Source organism: Dipodomys merriami, unplaced genomic scaffold (genome assembly GCF_024711535.1).
Source record: "Dipodomys merriami isolate MVZ:Mamm:240054 unplaced genomic scaffold, mDipMer1.0.p SCAF_6, whole genome shotgun sequence".
Lineage (NCBI taxonomy): Eukaryota > Metazoa > Chordata > Mammalia > Rodentia > Heteromyidae > Dipodomys > Dipodomys merriami.
The window spans coordinates 69229356-69244627 of record NW_027206179.1 but is presented as its reverse complement, the minus strand read 5'-3'; the positions used below and the strand labels follow the sequence as shown (position 1 = coordinate 69244627).

The window sequence follows — 15272 nt, the reverse complement described above, 5'->3', positions numbered from 1 at the left end:
ACTTTTCTACTTTCTGTAATTTAAGGAAATTCAAGCAGTAATATCTTAAAAAAAATAACTTGCCAGCAATATAATCAGTGTAGCGCCTTTGTTCTATAAATCCTATTAAAATACAATTTTAATGTTCTTAACAATAACAACTACAACGAAAGAACCAAATCATTTGGAAAGTAAGTTAGAAATTAAATCACAACACCCAGAAAACAAAAAGTTAATATCATTTTATGTTCTGTGCTAAATTACCATAAGACATGCATTCTGTAAATAATCCTGCCTGATGCCCTTCATTAAATTTGGTATTTTACAAAACATATCTCTGAATGAAAAAAATTGACTGATATTAATATGCAAATAAAGTGCCAAGTCACACACACACATATACACACACATACCACATTACAGCATGCAACTAGCCCACCAGTCATGCTCAACTGAAAGCATATGACAGAAAATAAAGGAGAGAGAAAATGTAATAATTCTAACTGTAGTAACTGTCTCAATCTGAACTTCTGTGTTCTATTTACAAGGTATTAAAGATGCTTAGCTTTTATCTCCCATATAAATGTTAACACAGAACAAAGTTTCCATGTTCTGGGTTAGAAAGCATGGAGCACCTTTAATAGGATCAGCAAAAATAATTTTAGACATTTTAACAAATGACTTTAGGGTTATAGCCTTAAAATTAAAATGTCAGAAAAGGTTAACTATGGTAATAAAATTGTTTCTGGAACAGAAAGGCTTTATCTAAACTGTGATTAGGTAAAATCATTTAAGTTGAAAGGGACTCTTCCTGTGAGTAGTTTTGCTTTATTAAAGATGAGTCAATAGTATCCTGGATGTTGAAACAGTAGTTTTCAATAATGAATCTGTTCAGAGATTACACTTTTTAATTGTTTATATTTATGTATATGATTTTGTTCAGTGCAAACTTTAAGGATGAGGTCAACATGGCTAGAATTATAGTCTACTTAAAGTTTACATAACCAAGAAAATTCAGTCCTGAATCTTTTAATTAAGTGGGAGTTATTATTTTTGACCAGATTCCTTTAGATTCCCAAATAGTTAATGCTGACCCAACGCTCCAAATACAGCAATGGTTCTTTATATATTCTTTGCATACACAAAGTGGCCAGAGCAGCTTTGATGGCTGGAAGTTCTAATAATGTTTCACTGTGAAGGAGATTCAAATCTCTTTGTAAATACCTACATGATACAGTGAATATCCTAAGAAAGATGTACTATGAATCCATCTAATTTTCAAAGAAATAAAAAAGAAAAAATGACAAAAAAATTAGGGCAAAAGAAAAGAGGAAAAGGAAGAAAGGCAGCCTGACTGCCAACTAAAACAGCTTCCATACCACAAATCCAGCAGTGGTGCTGCAGCTACATTGCCTAGCTGGAATATCCTGTTCTCATGTGGAGCAGGCAAGCCAAGGTGACTCAAAATAAACCCCAGTGGCTAAACTGCTTCCCCAATGGTCAGCACCAACACTCTGATCTTGATTTGGGAGGTACAACAACAGGGAAGCATAAACCCTAAGGCAGATGGTAATTCAACAGCCCACTGACCAGATTTTGCTTTCCCCTGATTTGACTACACTTTCCAAAATATAATACTGATAACACACTGAGGGAAAATAATTGTAATGTAGCTGTGTATAAGTACTTTTAATATAAGCTAGAAACCAAATTTTATATTTGTATAAATATAAAATGCAATAATAAATATAAGTGAAATAATAACTTGGTTTCTAAACTAACTTTAGATATGTACAGCATGCTTCAAAGAACAAAAATTTCTTAAAGCAAATTTTGCATCCTCTAAATTTCCAAGTGAAACATGAATTGGGGAAAATAAAACTACAAATTAACCTTTTATAAAACATGTTTTTATATAAAAAAAGAAGAAAAGGTAATTAGTAAAATATGAAAGCAAACAGCAGACAATGGATCTTTAATGAAAAGCTGATGGCCATTTCACTTTCTTCCTTAATAGTGTTTCCCTGCACTTACCAGCCTCAGCACTGAACCACACTCCCAACAGTTCTCCATGAGGCCTCCCAGGTAGGTCCCAGAATCCATAGCCCTCTGACCCTTTCATCTGAATATTTAGGTATCATATACCAAAGGTGAATTTACAGTCACACTTTCCTAAATACCTAACTTAAAATACAAATGGTGCATGCTTCTTTCATTTGAGATTAAACGTTCTATGAAATGAATATTTTTGTTAATAGTATTTGCAGCAACAGATACCTGTATTAGTAATTTCCTCTCTCCTTTAATAGTTATTACTACCAGACCAAAAAAAATTGATATAGATAATTTCTAATTACTTACATAAATTAAAAAAGAAGATTGAACAAACCAAATGAACAAAAACCATCAGGCTTCAAATGTTCACAGCATTCAATTAATCATCCTACCTGAATATCCCCAGAGAAGTTGCTGTGCTAGAATATAATTAAATCGATTCTTAGAAAGGCCAGAATTTTCACAATTTTCAAATGATCACTACAGAAATTATTCTGGATCTTAAAAAATTATTCTACATCTTTAGAGAGTGCTGTTGGTGCTTTTTATACATCATTATATTTTTTAAAAGCCACAAACCAAAGCAAGCAGAACAGAACATACACTTAAAATTTCAAAACATATTTCAATGCAAATAAAATCCAAGCCATTATAAGGATGGAGCTTTGGGAAAGAAAGCACATGTTTGTGTGCATTAACTATATCCCATCCACACATTAATACTTATCATCGGATAAGTACCAGTTTTGTACAGGCTGCCATCATGTAATATTTAGATTCTAGATAAAAACTAAGCAAGTAAAGAAATGTCCTTAATAATGTTATCGACTATACAAAGTAGACATACAATTAATTCTGAGTTTAGGATAAAGAAAGGGAGATGGTATCAAATGTTTCCACTGCGTGCTTGGGTAGCCACCAGTCACTACACACTTCTAAGAATAGATCCATTACAGCTAACCCTCCTCCAGTGCTTGAGCCAAATCATTTTCTCAATCAAATGGTACTGTAGTAAGTCACTGAGATATATGCATTTGGTTCCCCTACTTGGCAGGTAGGATAGAGACTACAGGTCATCTGATAGAACCATCCTTTGAATACCTTACAGCATGCATTCAATGGCCATGCAATTTAAAGATAAAGAAATGTACCACGTGTCAGTGGCTCACACCTGTAATCCTAGGTACTCAGGAGGCTGAGAATTGAGGATGGAGGTTCAAAGCCAGCCTGGGCAGGAAAGTCCACAAGACTCTTACCTTCAATTCACTACCAGAAAACCGGAAGTGGTGCTGTGGCTCAAGTGGCAGAGCGCTAGCCTTGAGCTGAAGAGCTCAGGGACAGCACTCAGGCCCAGAGTTCAAGCCTCAGGACACACACACACACACACACACACACACACACACACACACACACACACACACACACACACACACACACACACACACACACACACACACACACACACACACACACACACACACACACACACACACACGATAAAGAAATGGACACAGCTATAATGATCATTAATGGGGAAGGTTGAGAGTCAACACATCGTAACAAAAGCCTAAACAAGGAGGTGTGCGAGTGCTGTGGGAGCACAGATAGGTTGCATGAAAGGTGAGTAGCAGACAGCAAAACAAAGGGGATGGTAATGGAAAAACCACCTGCATCACACCTAACAGAGGAAGAGAACGTGCTGTCTTCAAAATATGGGAGAGACCAAGAAAGTAACAAAACCAAGAAAGATGTGAAACAACAATTGTTCATATCGTGTTTCCATGTGCAACACCCAGAAAGAACCAGGTAACAAAGAGCCTGGGATTCAGTCCTATGTATAAGAAAAAGGGGGAGTTCTTTAAAAGACTTGATAAAAGACAGAAATTTTAGGAAGTGGTGCTATGGCTCAAGTGGTAGAGCGTTAGCCTTGAGCTGAAAAGCTGAGGGACAGCGCCCAAGCCCAGAGTTCAGGCCCCATGACGAAAAGAAAAGAAAGGAAAGGAGAAAGGAAAGGAATGGAGAGGAAAGGAAAGGAATGGAGAGGAAAGGAATGGAGAGGAGAGGGGAGGGGAGGGGAGGGGAGGGGAGGGGAGGGGAGGGGAGGGGAGGGGAGGGGAGGGGAGAGGAGAGGAGAGGAGAGGAGAGGAGAGGAGAGGAGAGGAGAGGAGAGGAGAGGAGAGGAAAGGAAAGGGGAAAGGAAAAGGGAAAGGAAAAGGGAAAGGAAAAGGGAAAGGAAAAAGGAAAAAGGGAAAGCGAAAGGGAAAGGGAAAGGGAAAGGGTCTGAGGAAAAGATAGGAATTTTATAGAAAGATGACTCCTTGCAGTGCTGTGTTAACTGGAGATACTCAAGGTTACTCCTGGATTTCAGAGACAGCTGACTGTAGCCAAAATAAGAGTGAGGATGGAATTGGGAGGGAGGAAGGAAGAGTCTTCCCATGAATCAAACAACCAACAAGTAGCCAGGGGATTGGGAGCCCCAAACATTTTCATGTATAAGTCTCGTGGAATGCTGCTGTCTAAACACCTGAAGCTCACACAAACACTACATTTTCTACTGATTTCTATATGTTTATATGCTGTGTCATTGTCTCTGCCAAAGTGTACATTATGTCAGAGTGGTGGTGTACTGGAATCCGGAAACAGCTCCCTCCATACACCAAGGTTAGAATTGACCTCTACATATGCAGGAAGGAACATAAACCACTCTCCTTGATATGTCACCTAGACCTCTGTGGCCCACACAACTCTGTGTATCTAATAAAAGTGCCCATCACACTAAATGACAGCCCTGATTTATATTGGTGTCACAGCGTCTATATTAATTTAATTTAGCACAATGCTTGATACATATGGAAACTGAAACACATTTATGGAAGGATCTTTGGCTACTAAACTGAACATGGCCCATGACTAAATCTAATAAATAAGTATGAAATTTTATATATAAATAGGATCCTTATTAATATTAAAATTTTGCCTCACTTAACTGGTTTACTATTTATTTCATCCAATATCTATGTACTTGCTCTTCTAATTAGTTCCTTATGCCCCAATTTTTATATTAATCCATTTATTCATGTAATGTCAAATGAAAATAACTTAGATCAAGTTAAAAAAAAAAGAAAAATGAAAACAGTATTCTAGCTCCAACTCTGCAACTCAAGTCATGTAATAATACTATTTCTTTGAGCTTCTAATATAAAGATACAATACAGGTACTGTTATCTCACAGTTGTAGAGGACGAACATCACAGAAGATACTCCTTTGAATAAGAAATCCTAAATAACAGGCACAAATGAGAAATTTTACCTGTAGCCCTGTTCCCACCCTACTGGCCAAAGCTGGCAGATGGAAACATCAACATGTCCAGCTAAACTTGCAGCCAGGTCATTGGCCAGGTCATAAAATACAAGAGTAAAAACAATGTATGTTCCTGCTCTTAGGACTTTGTCATCTAGCACAGAAAAGGCATGGCTGTAAGAAAGCAGGTTGAATCAGGTAGACTCAGTGCCATGTACACATGGCAGGAAGAGGTGACTCATGAAAGCAATATGAAAAGATGGACTCTAATGAGCTGAAGGAAGCAGGCAAGACACAGCTGGGTAGGGCCCTTTAGTGACAGTCCCCAAGGCACACCAGTTAGAACAGCTTCATTTATCAAATGACCTTCACAAGGGGTAGGCCAATATGAGACCACAGTGCAAGGATCTGTACAATAAATAATAAGAGGTATACTGAAGAACACAAGAACAAAGACTCATCTGCATGGCCCCTACTGAACTCCAACTCACAGAGCATGAGAGAAGGAGAAGGAATTAAGCCAAGGCCTTAGACTCAAAACCCATACCAAGCCTGCCATAATAAAATCACTGCAGGACATAATCCAGAAATTCCTGCCTCCAAGCTAGTAGAATCACATTTGTCAGACAGCCAAGGGATTGCCTAGAGGCAATCTCCCACTTTTAGGAGGAAGGAGAGGATCCAAGACACTCAACTGGGGAGCAGGGACCAAGCCCAGAACTATTTCTAAGAGCTCAGTGCTGAGCCTACCTCAGTAAGACCAGCAAAAAGAAAACAGAAGCCTTTATACACAGACCAAATTTCACAGACAAAAGCTCTAGATCTGCCACAGCATCAGGCAAATTGCTGCACATGGGGGATAGACTCCTGTTTCTGCCTACACCATCAGTTCTTACAGTACTGAACACAGGTGAGTGATTGCAGACAAGACACCAGGCCTACCCTGATTCTTCCAGAAGAGGCGTGAAGGGATAGACTACCCTATTTTAGGTACTTCTCCAGTTCATGACAGATGACTTACAACTATGGATCTAGGATAATTGGCTCCAATTACCCTCTACTGTTGAAAGAGCAACAACATACCAACAGCCAACTTACAACCTGGACTTTGGGTCCCATCTACTGTTGAAATAGCAGAATTAACTATGGGCTCAGAAAATAAGCAGCTTGCTTAGAATTTCTGAAAAGGTAAGTACAATCACAGGTAGTTTGTAAAGACTGGAATGCTTAATCCTCCAAAGTACAGATGGTTACAGACCTATAAATATCAGGGAATTTCAGAAAACTATAACTTCACCTAACTATCAAAATAAGATACCAGAAACTACCTTGTTACTAGTATGGGAAACTTCTCAGATGGAGAATTTGTAACAGTCATCTTAAGGAAATTCAGTGAATATCCTGTTTTCTCAAAACAGAGAAACAAATCAGTGCTGAACTGAAAAACTTTAGAGAGATGAAAATTTTTTTAAAAACCTTTTGAGCTGAAAAATACATTAAGCAAAATTTTAAAACATTACTGAAGGATGGGCTGTGAAGGTGGCTCAGTGGTAGAGTGCTTGCCTTGTATGCATGAGGCCCTGGGTTCAGTTCCTCAGCACCACATAAGCAGAAAAAGCCACAAGTGGCACTGTGACTTAAGTGGTAGAGCGCTAGCCTTGAGCTGAACAGCTTAGGGATAGCACCCAGGCCCAGAGTTCAGGCCCCCACAACTGGTAAAAAAAAAAATCACTAAAAGACTCAATAGCAGAATTGAACAAACAGAAAAAGTAAAACACAAAGACAGACAATCTGAAAATACATAACTAGAGAAGAAAAAAATTAAGGAGAATGAAGAATGAATAAAAATCTATGGGAACTTTGGTAAAACATTTAAAAGCCGATGTTCAAGTTATGGGCGTTCAAAACGATCTTGAGAATTTCAAAGGGACAGAAAGCTTATTCAAAAAGACAGTAACAGAAAACTTCCCAAACCTAGAGAAAGATACAAGGTTCCAGTTATAGAAAGATCAAAGGTCACCAGCAGATTCAATTCAATCAAGGACACTCCCAAAGGTGAACAATAAAAGAAAAGTTCTCAAGACAGCAAGAGAAGAGAAACATTTAACAGTCTGACTTATTTATCAACAGGCTTCTCAGCAGAAACCTTCCAGGCCAGGACATGAGATTTTTCACAGTACTGAATAGCAAAACTGACCATCTACAGTGCCCAGCATAGCTACCCTTCATGAATAAGACAGACATTGATTCCTAGGCAAAGAAATAAGAACTGAGAGGATATGATATACCTTCACCAACCTATCTTGCAAGAAATGATAAATAGAGCAGTTTAAAATTGCAGAAAGATATGAATAAGAAGAAAGTATCAAAAGGGTATGTAACTCAATGGTAAGAGCAACTACACACAATCAGATTTATTGTAATCACTGTCACTTTGTAAACCTGGTATGTAAGCCACTCATGACTTTAATATGGTGACTAAAACACAAAACAGAAATATGAATAGCTATATTAATTTTAAGATAGAAACAATACTATCATAAAAGAAGACATCAAAAATTCAAAATGTTGGGGAAAATGAAATGTAAATATAGATATTTAAAATCAGTATATTTCCTCTCTTTTGATGTCTTTTGCTAGCTATTCTCTTTTGTTGCCATCACTTCTGAATATTTTTTTGTAAATTTCATGATAACCACAAAGCACAGAAGTATACTAGAAAAAAAACAAAGAAAGAAAATAGAAAATCAAGAATACTAGTGGAGGGGCTGTGAAAGTGGCTCAGTGGTAGAGTGCTTGCCTTGCATGCCTGAGGCCCTGGGTTTGGTTCCTCAGCACCACATAAGCAGAAAAAAAAAAACCAGAAGTGGCACTGTGGCTCAAGTGGTAGAGCACTGGCCTTGCTTGAGCTGAAGAGCTGAGGGACAGCGCCTAGGCCCAGAGTTCAGTCCCCACAACTGGCAAAAAAAAAAAAGAATACTAGTAGAGTATTTCATTTAACTACAAAGGAAGGCTATAGGAGAGAAAGAAAGGAACAAACTACAACAAACTAGAAAATGTATTAAGACCTTATCTTCCAACAAATACTTCAAATATAAATGATGAAATTCTCATATATATGTATATATACATATATATGTGTATATATGTATGTATACATATATGTTTGTGTATATATATGTATACAGACACAGATATTGTGTGTGTGTGTGTGTGTGTGTGTGTGTGTGTGTGTGTGTGTGTGTGTGTGTGTGTGTGTGTGTGTGTGTGTGTGTGTGTGTGTGTGTGTGTGTGTGTGTGTGTGTGTGTGTGTGTGTGTGTGTGTGTGTGTGTGTGTGTGTGTGTGTGTGTGTGTCCTATGGATTGAAGTCAGGGCCTGCGTGCTGTCCCTGAACTTCTTTTTGCTCAAGGCTATCTATTGTTATACCTCTTAAGCCACAGTGCCATTTTGCAGCTTTTTCTGAGTCATTTACTGGAGATAAGAGCCTCATGGACTTTCCTGTCTGGGCTGGCTTCGAAGTGCAATCCTCAGATTTCAACCTCCTAAGTAGCTTGGATTATAGGCCATGAGCCACCAGCTCCCAGCTGAATATATTTTTTAAAAAAAGACTCACCTCACCTATATGCTGCTTATAAGAAACTCATTAGTCAGACTGATAGTAAAGGGATAGAATAAGATGATAAAGGGATAAACTAAGATATTTAATACAAATGTAATTCAAAACAAAGCAGGAAGAGCCATACTGAGATCAAGTAAAATAGACCCTAAATCAAAACCAGTAAAAAGCAAGCAAGGAAGGTTTATTATATAATTCCACAGGATTAAATTCAGAAAATAGAAATAACCTAAATATATGCCAGGTTTGGTAGGACATGCCTATAATCCCAGCTTTTTGGGGAGGTGTATATTGGGAAGATCAAAGTTCAAGGCCAGCCTGGGGAAAAGTGTTAGTGAAATCTACCTCTATCATCTCAACAAACAAGTTGGGCATGTGGTACATGTGGCACTAGCTACAGGGGGAGCACAGGTAGGAGAAATGAGGTAAGGCCAGCCCCAGGCAAAAACTTGAGATCCTATCTGAAAAATAAGCAGCACAAAAGGCTGGGAGGATAACTGAAGTGGTTCTTAACTAACAAGTACAAGGCCTGAGTTGAAACTTCAGTACCACTAAAGATGTATACAGATATAGATATATCATATATGTGATCTATATAGAAGCACTCAAATAAATGAAGCAAATATTAAGAGACCTCAAAGGAGATGCAGACCACAGCACAATAATAATAGAGGCCATTAATGTCCCACTTTTGAGGACAGACCTTGCAGACAGAAAATCAACAAAAAAAACCAGCAGCATTAAACTGTACCCCCAGATCAAATGGATTTAATAAGCATGTAGTAGACAACCCTCCAACAATTTGTATACATTTTTCTCAAAAATAATAACATGATTAAAAATGGTCAAAAGATACAAAATACATACTTCTTGAAAGACAAATTGCTATCTGACACATGAAAAAAATGCTTAACACCAGTAATCATCAGGAAAATGCAAGTCAAATCTATAGTGAGATTTCAACCTGCCCCAGTAGGAATGAAACACAGAAAGATTGGTGAGATGTATTTTAAAAAAAGGGAATTTGCCAGATGGCAGTGACTCACACCTGTAATCCTAGCTACTTACAAGGCTGAGATCTGAGGATCAAGGTTCAAAGCTTTCCCAAACAGGAAAGTCCATGAGACTCTAATATACTAGTGGCAGTAATGCAAACTGGAAACTGGAAGTCAGTATAGAAACCAGTAGGGAGATTTCTAAAAAAATTAAAAGCAGAACTGACAGAATCTAGCAATTCCACTCCTGGATAAATGATCCAAAAGAAATGAAACTAGTATGTCAGAGATCACTGCAGCACTAATAATAGTAGCCAAGAAACTAAAACAATTTGTGTCCACCAATTGAATGGATAAAAATTATAATACATACATATATATATATATACACAAGTGCATACTCACACATACACACTCATACATGAAAACTCTCTCACATGTACACACACATTAGCTGTGCAAAGTGGAGGATGAAAAGAGTACTCTAAGCAAAAGAAATACTATGTACAAGAAAAAAATATTCCTTCAGGTACAAAATTACTGAGCAGCTCCAGTGAAGCAGGCATTATGTACAGGGTCAGATCAGGAGAGCACCACAGTCACAAAGCTGTGTGTGCCTGCCTGACTACCACAGAAGCAAAGCCACGGAAACAGTACTTCCCCATCAGGGAAGCTATTAGGGGAGAACAGTTGCTCACACCCTGGAATACCATCTAGTCTAAACTAGCCAGCCGACCTACTGGCCAACCCATGTCCACCTCAGAAGTGATTTGCCACCAACAAAAAAATACTCCCTTCAGCCGAGTGCTGGTGGCTCACACCTATAATCCTAGCTACTCAGAAGGCTGAGATCTGAGGATCACGGTTCAAAACCAGCCCAGGCAGAAAAGTCCAATTAACCACCAGAAAACTGGAAGTGGCACTGTGGCTCAAGTGGTAGAGTGCTTGCTCACTTTGAACTGAAGAGTTCAAGGACAGTGCCCAGTCTCAGAGTTTAAACATCCATAACCAGCCAAAAAAAAAAAAAAAAAAAAAACCTCCCTTCAAAAGTTAACCCATTCCATACATAGGGCACAACAATCTCACTAAAGAGTGCCTGCTGCTGTATGTGAAGATCTGATCAATCTTATTCTTGGAGGGGGAAATTAAAGTATATACTGCATGGGTCCTTTCTAGGGACACCACTAGTAAGGTTCATCTCTATCAAGGCTAGGGCCACAGGCCACAGTTCCTTCAGTGATGGGAATGACAAAAGAGCCCTGGGGCTGATGGCTTTCTGCTTCCTGCTCTAGGCTACATGTGGATGTTCGGTTTGCACAGTTTCACCTAAGCCTATATCCATGATGCATGCCACGTTGTATTTCACACATTGTCAAAGAGGAAGAAAAGGAGAGAAGAGGAGGGAAGAAAGGAAAGCTCTGAAATACTGCAGTAAAGAACAGCAGGGTCACAGGAACCCATGCTGAGACTCAAAGAAAAACTAGCACGAAGGTGACAGCTCACAATTAAATGTGTTGACTATTTCAATTACAGATCTTTGTGACAGGAAGTCATTTATGAACTCATTTTCTTTTAATCTAACTTTAACTCCAATCTCACCTGCCTGCCACATCCCAAATCCTTTCATGTATATTTTAGTGACTAGAGATGTACAGTTACTTCCAAGTTGTCTTTGAAAACAAAAGAGCACATGCTAAACAAGACACATCACAAAGAAAATGCTTGCAATGGTCACCAGTGGAATAAATCCACAATTTTCAGGCTAACATCTTACTTAGAAAAAGTCCAGACAACAGTTTTATAAGGAAAGGGTGCTTGCTAAAGGTGTAATGTAGTTTATTAAAGTAGTCCTGCAGATGTTTGCCCTCAAGTTACTTTTTTCCTAAAAATAGCTCATTATAGAAATCCAGGGTATTCCTAAGATCCCTCTTGATGCTGTGCTGGGGTCAGTCCATGTCTCTTGAAAGGGGATCCTGTCATAACTACCCGACATAACTACACAAAGTCACACAGGAGAAGTGATGAGGCCATCGGGGAGGACCAGGAAAAGACCTGATTTCCAGGTACGCCACTGAGCATCAGGAACTTAATCTTTCTCTGCTGTTCTGTGATACATAACAGCTAGGGCTGTCCTCATTACCACCCACGCTGCAAGGTCTGAGGACTAGAGGTTCAAATGGTGAAAAACAAGGAAGCACTGGAAACAATGCAAGGCAGGTACATATGAAAATGAGAGTTCTGTAAGTGTCTCTCTAGACATCCTTAAGTACATCACTTCCAGACTTTTTAGATGCTAGAAGGGTACATGAAAAATCCTAAAATTATTACAATTCCAGGGTTCTGAAAATATGAAGTTAATGACTTACAATTATAAAATGAATTCTCAAATGTAGTCTTACAAAACTTATTTACATACTTGTAAAGAGTTCACCTTAAAAAAAATACTGAAAGACCAAAATACCTCGAGTTTGGGCAGCTTCCTTTAAAGCAGCTAGAAGGTGAGGCTTCAAGTTATCCAAAATAAGTCTTCCTTCAAGACCTGGAAAAAGGGACCTAGAAGGTGAGAAAAAGTTTACTATGTAATTTCAAACCAGCTAAACCTACCATTTTATTTTATATAAATTTAGTGTAGACATCAAATCAAACTATAATTCTTTTTGACCAAGTATTTCTAGCCTTTGCTGTCCCATATAAATTCAGAAATAGTCTGAACACCTTAGGATACCATTAATTTCATTTCCTGAAATGTCAATGCACACTCTTAGCTATAAAGAATTACTTAATCAATCTAGGTATGGTGATACCAGCTGTAATCCTGGCACTTGGGAGGTTAAGGCAAAAGGACTGAAAGTTCAGAGTCAGCCTGGGTTTCACAGGGAACCAAAGAGGCTCCATTCAAAAAGCTACTTAATATACAATTTTGTCTTATCAAAATAAATCATTACTAATTGTAGACAGCTATTAGCATTCTATAATCATTACTTTCAGTGCTGCTACTGAAATTTCCAAGAAAAATAACTACCCAGATAATTCTCTTATTTTATTTCCCAGAATGACCAGGGACTCCCAGACTCAACTGATTCTCTTGCCTTAGCCACCTGAGTCTCTGAGACCACAAACATATGCCACCATGATCTTAGAAAATGTTACCTGACAAATGATGGAATGCTTTTGCCTTTAAAAATACAAAATGAGCCGGGCACTGGTGACTTACACCTATAATCCCAGCTACTCGGGAGGCTGAGATCTGAGGATCAGAGTTCAAAGCCAGCCCGGACAGGAAAGTCCGTGAGACTCTTACTTCCAAAAAACCACTAGAAAACTGGAAGTGGCGCTAGTGTTCAAGTGGTAGAACACTAGCCTTGAGCTGAAGAGCTCAGGGACAGAGCCAGGGCCCAGAGTTCAAGCCCCACGACCACCACCACCCACCAACAACAACAAAAATACAAAATACATGCTTTAATATCCTAATGAAGTATTTCATCAAAGTCTTCTAGCCATAAAATCAAGACAGATAAGTGGTTAATTGTGCAGTAAAGGAAAGCTATGGGCAGGCCAGGGGGCCCCGACTAGCAAGCCAACATTTTAGAAGTGTGATCTCTACCTTGGATATTCTTGTGAGGTAATATAAATAACATCTTGATCTGATACAGATGAGGAGAAGGGGACAAAATTTCCATTTTGTAAAGGGAGCAGTTCCAGCCCAAGCAGCTCACTGTAGGCTTGGTCAGAAAGCACAAATTCTAGAAGGTGGAGCTTTTCTTCAGCACTGCCCAAGTGCGCACACTTCCTCAGCACCTGTCGCACCCACGTAGGCGTCACCTTCCTCACGGGTGTCCCGCTGGAGGAGGCAGCAGCACTGAGCTCCACAGCAGTGGCCAGATTCACTGGTACCTTGGCAATCTGCTTCCCTGAACTCTGGAGGTAGTTGAGTACAGATTTTGTATATGCCAAGCTCTCATCAAGTTCTGTGAAGCACACCTGCTCCAACTTGACCCAATCATTGCTAACTGAGTAAATCACAGCATTCTGGAACAGCTCACTGAACAGGGGCCCCAACACTGGCTGCCAGTGCACTTTGACTTTGCTGGCCTCAGGCCAAAGCTTGTAGATGACATCAACTGACAAAGGGAAGTCAGTACTTTTTTCTGCCTGTAGGCGTTTTATGGAATCTAAGATCAGAGTGGCATAAGCTTTGGGGACAACATTCACGACCAGAAGTTCATTCCAGAAAGCAGCAGGATCTCTCCACTGGTCCAGCTCTCTCCATTTGATGCTCCGACGGTTGTCAGTCAAGCCAAAGAAGCCACTGATGTGAACTGGGAGTCCCGTTCTGCTCTCTTCACCAGGAGGTAAAGGAAGAAAACAAAATGCTTTTCCTGAGAAATCAGCTACTGCTCCTCTTTCTTCTTCTTGGCCTGATAAACACATGGCTATTCCTATGATGGGGACAAACTTCAGTTCATCAGCTAGAGTGTCCAGCTGACCACTGATCCCCCGCCCACCCACACTGTTACATACCAACCAAGATGTCTTCTGAGCATCCTTTGTATTCTCATCCTCTAAAACAATGTTTATATGATATGTCACACAGGTGATGCTATTGCTTGGGATCTTTTTACAGTAATTACTTATAGCAGTTTCCAGAATCTTGATGGAATTCGGCCGTTCAAGTTTCATGCCCTTATTCTCACTTGCAGTCACTCTAAATATCAGTTTCTCTGTCCCATCTGCCTCTCGGACATGTAAAGAGACTTCCTGTACACTCTTTAAGAAAAGCAGCACAGTGTCTGCATCTGCCCGGAAAGATTCAAAGAGCTCAAGAACCTTCTGTTTATTGTAAAGATTGTTACTCAGTTGAGAAGGTTGCAAGCGAAGAGGGAAGCGGAAAAATGTTCCTGGAAAAGTGCCATTTATAAACGTTTCCTTGGTGCTTCCAAAAATACCAATGAAGGGGGCAAATTGGTCTGAAAGTGCACTAATTTCTTTGCTGTCATCTTTCAGATTCCAACACTGGCCAGATTCGTGTGGGCCAAAAAGTGTTTGATGAGGGTCTAACATCCCAATCTGGTCACCACTAAAGATGCAAGGAACATCTGCAAAGAGAAAGTCACCATCAACTCAGAAACAGAACATACATTGGAATCACAGATATGACATTATAACCATCAAAATATCACCTATGAAACAAGTATGAGTCATAAAACAACTCAAAAACAAACACCATTCAGGCTCCAGACATGAGAAATAATGACGCTTTAATTCTATCATGTAAGTGCCAGACACAGAAACATCCATGATTACTGTGAAAACCTAGGATGTATC

At 39.2% G+C, this 15272-nt stretch overlaps 1 protein-coding gene across 2 annotated transcripts in view; it reads right to left on the bottom strand.

Annotated features, from left to right (window-relative positions):
- Positions 1-15272, bottom strand: part of Sacs (sacsin molecular chaperone) — a 58734-nt gene that overhangs the window by 14961 nt on the left and 28501 nt on the right. Inside the window, exons 7-9 of one of the 2 annotated variants that reach the window (XM_070003112.1) lie at positions 13552-15043; positions 12409-12500; positions 2427-2453 (exon numbers count right to left, since the gene is read on the bottom strand). In XM_070003112.1, the coding sequence (XP_069859213.1) occupies positions 2427-2453; positions 12409-12500; positions 13552-15043 (1611 nt within the window). The remainder of the gene's footprint in view (positions 1-2426; positions 2454-12408; positions 12501-13551; positions 15044-15272) is intronic. The other variant, XM_070003113.1, reaches the window with a different exon arrangement.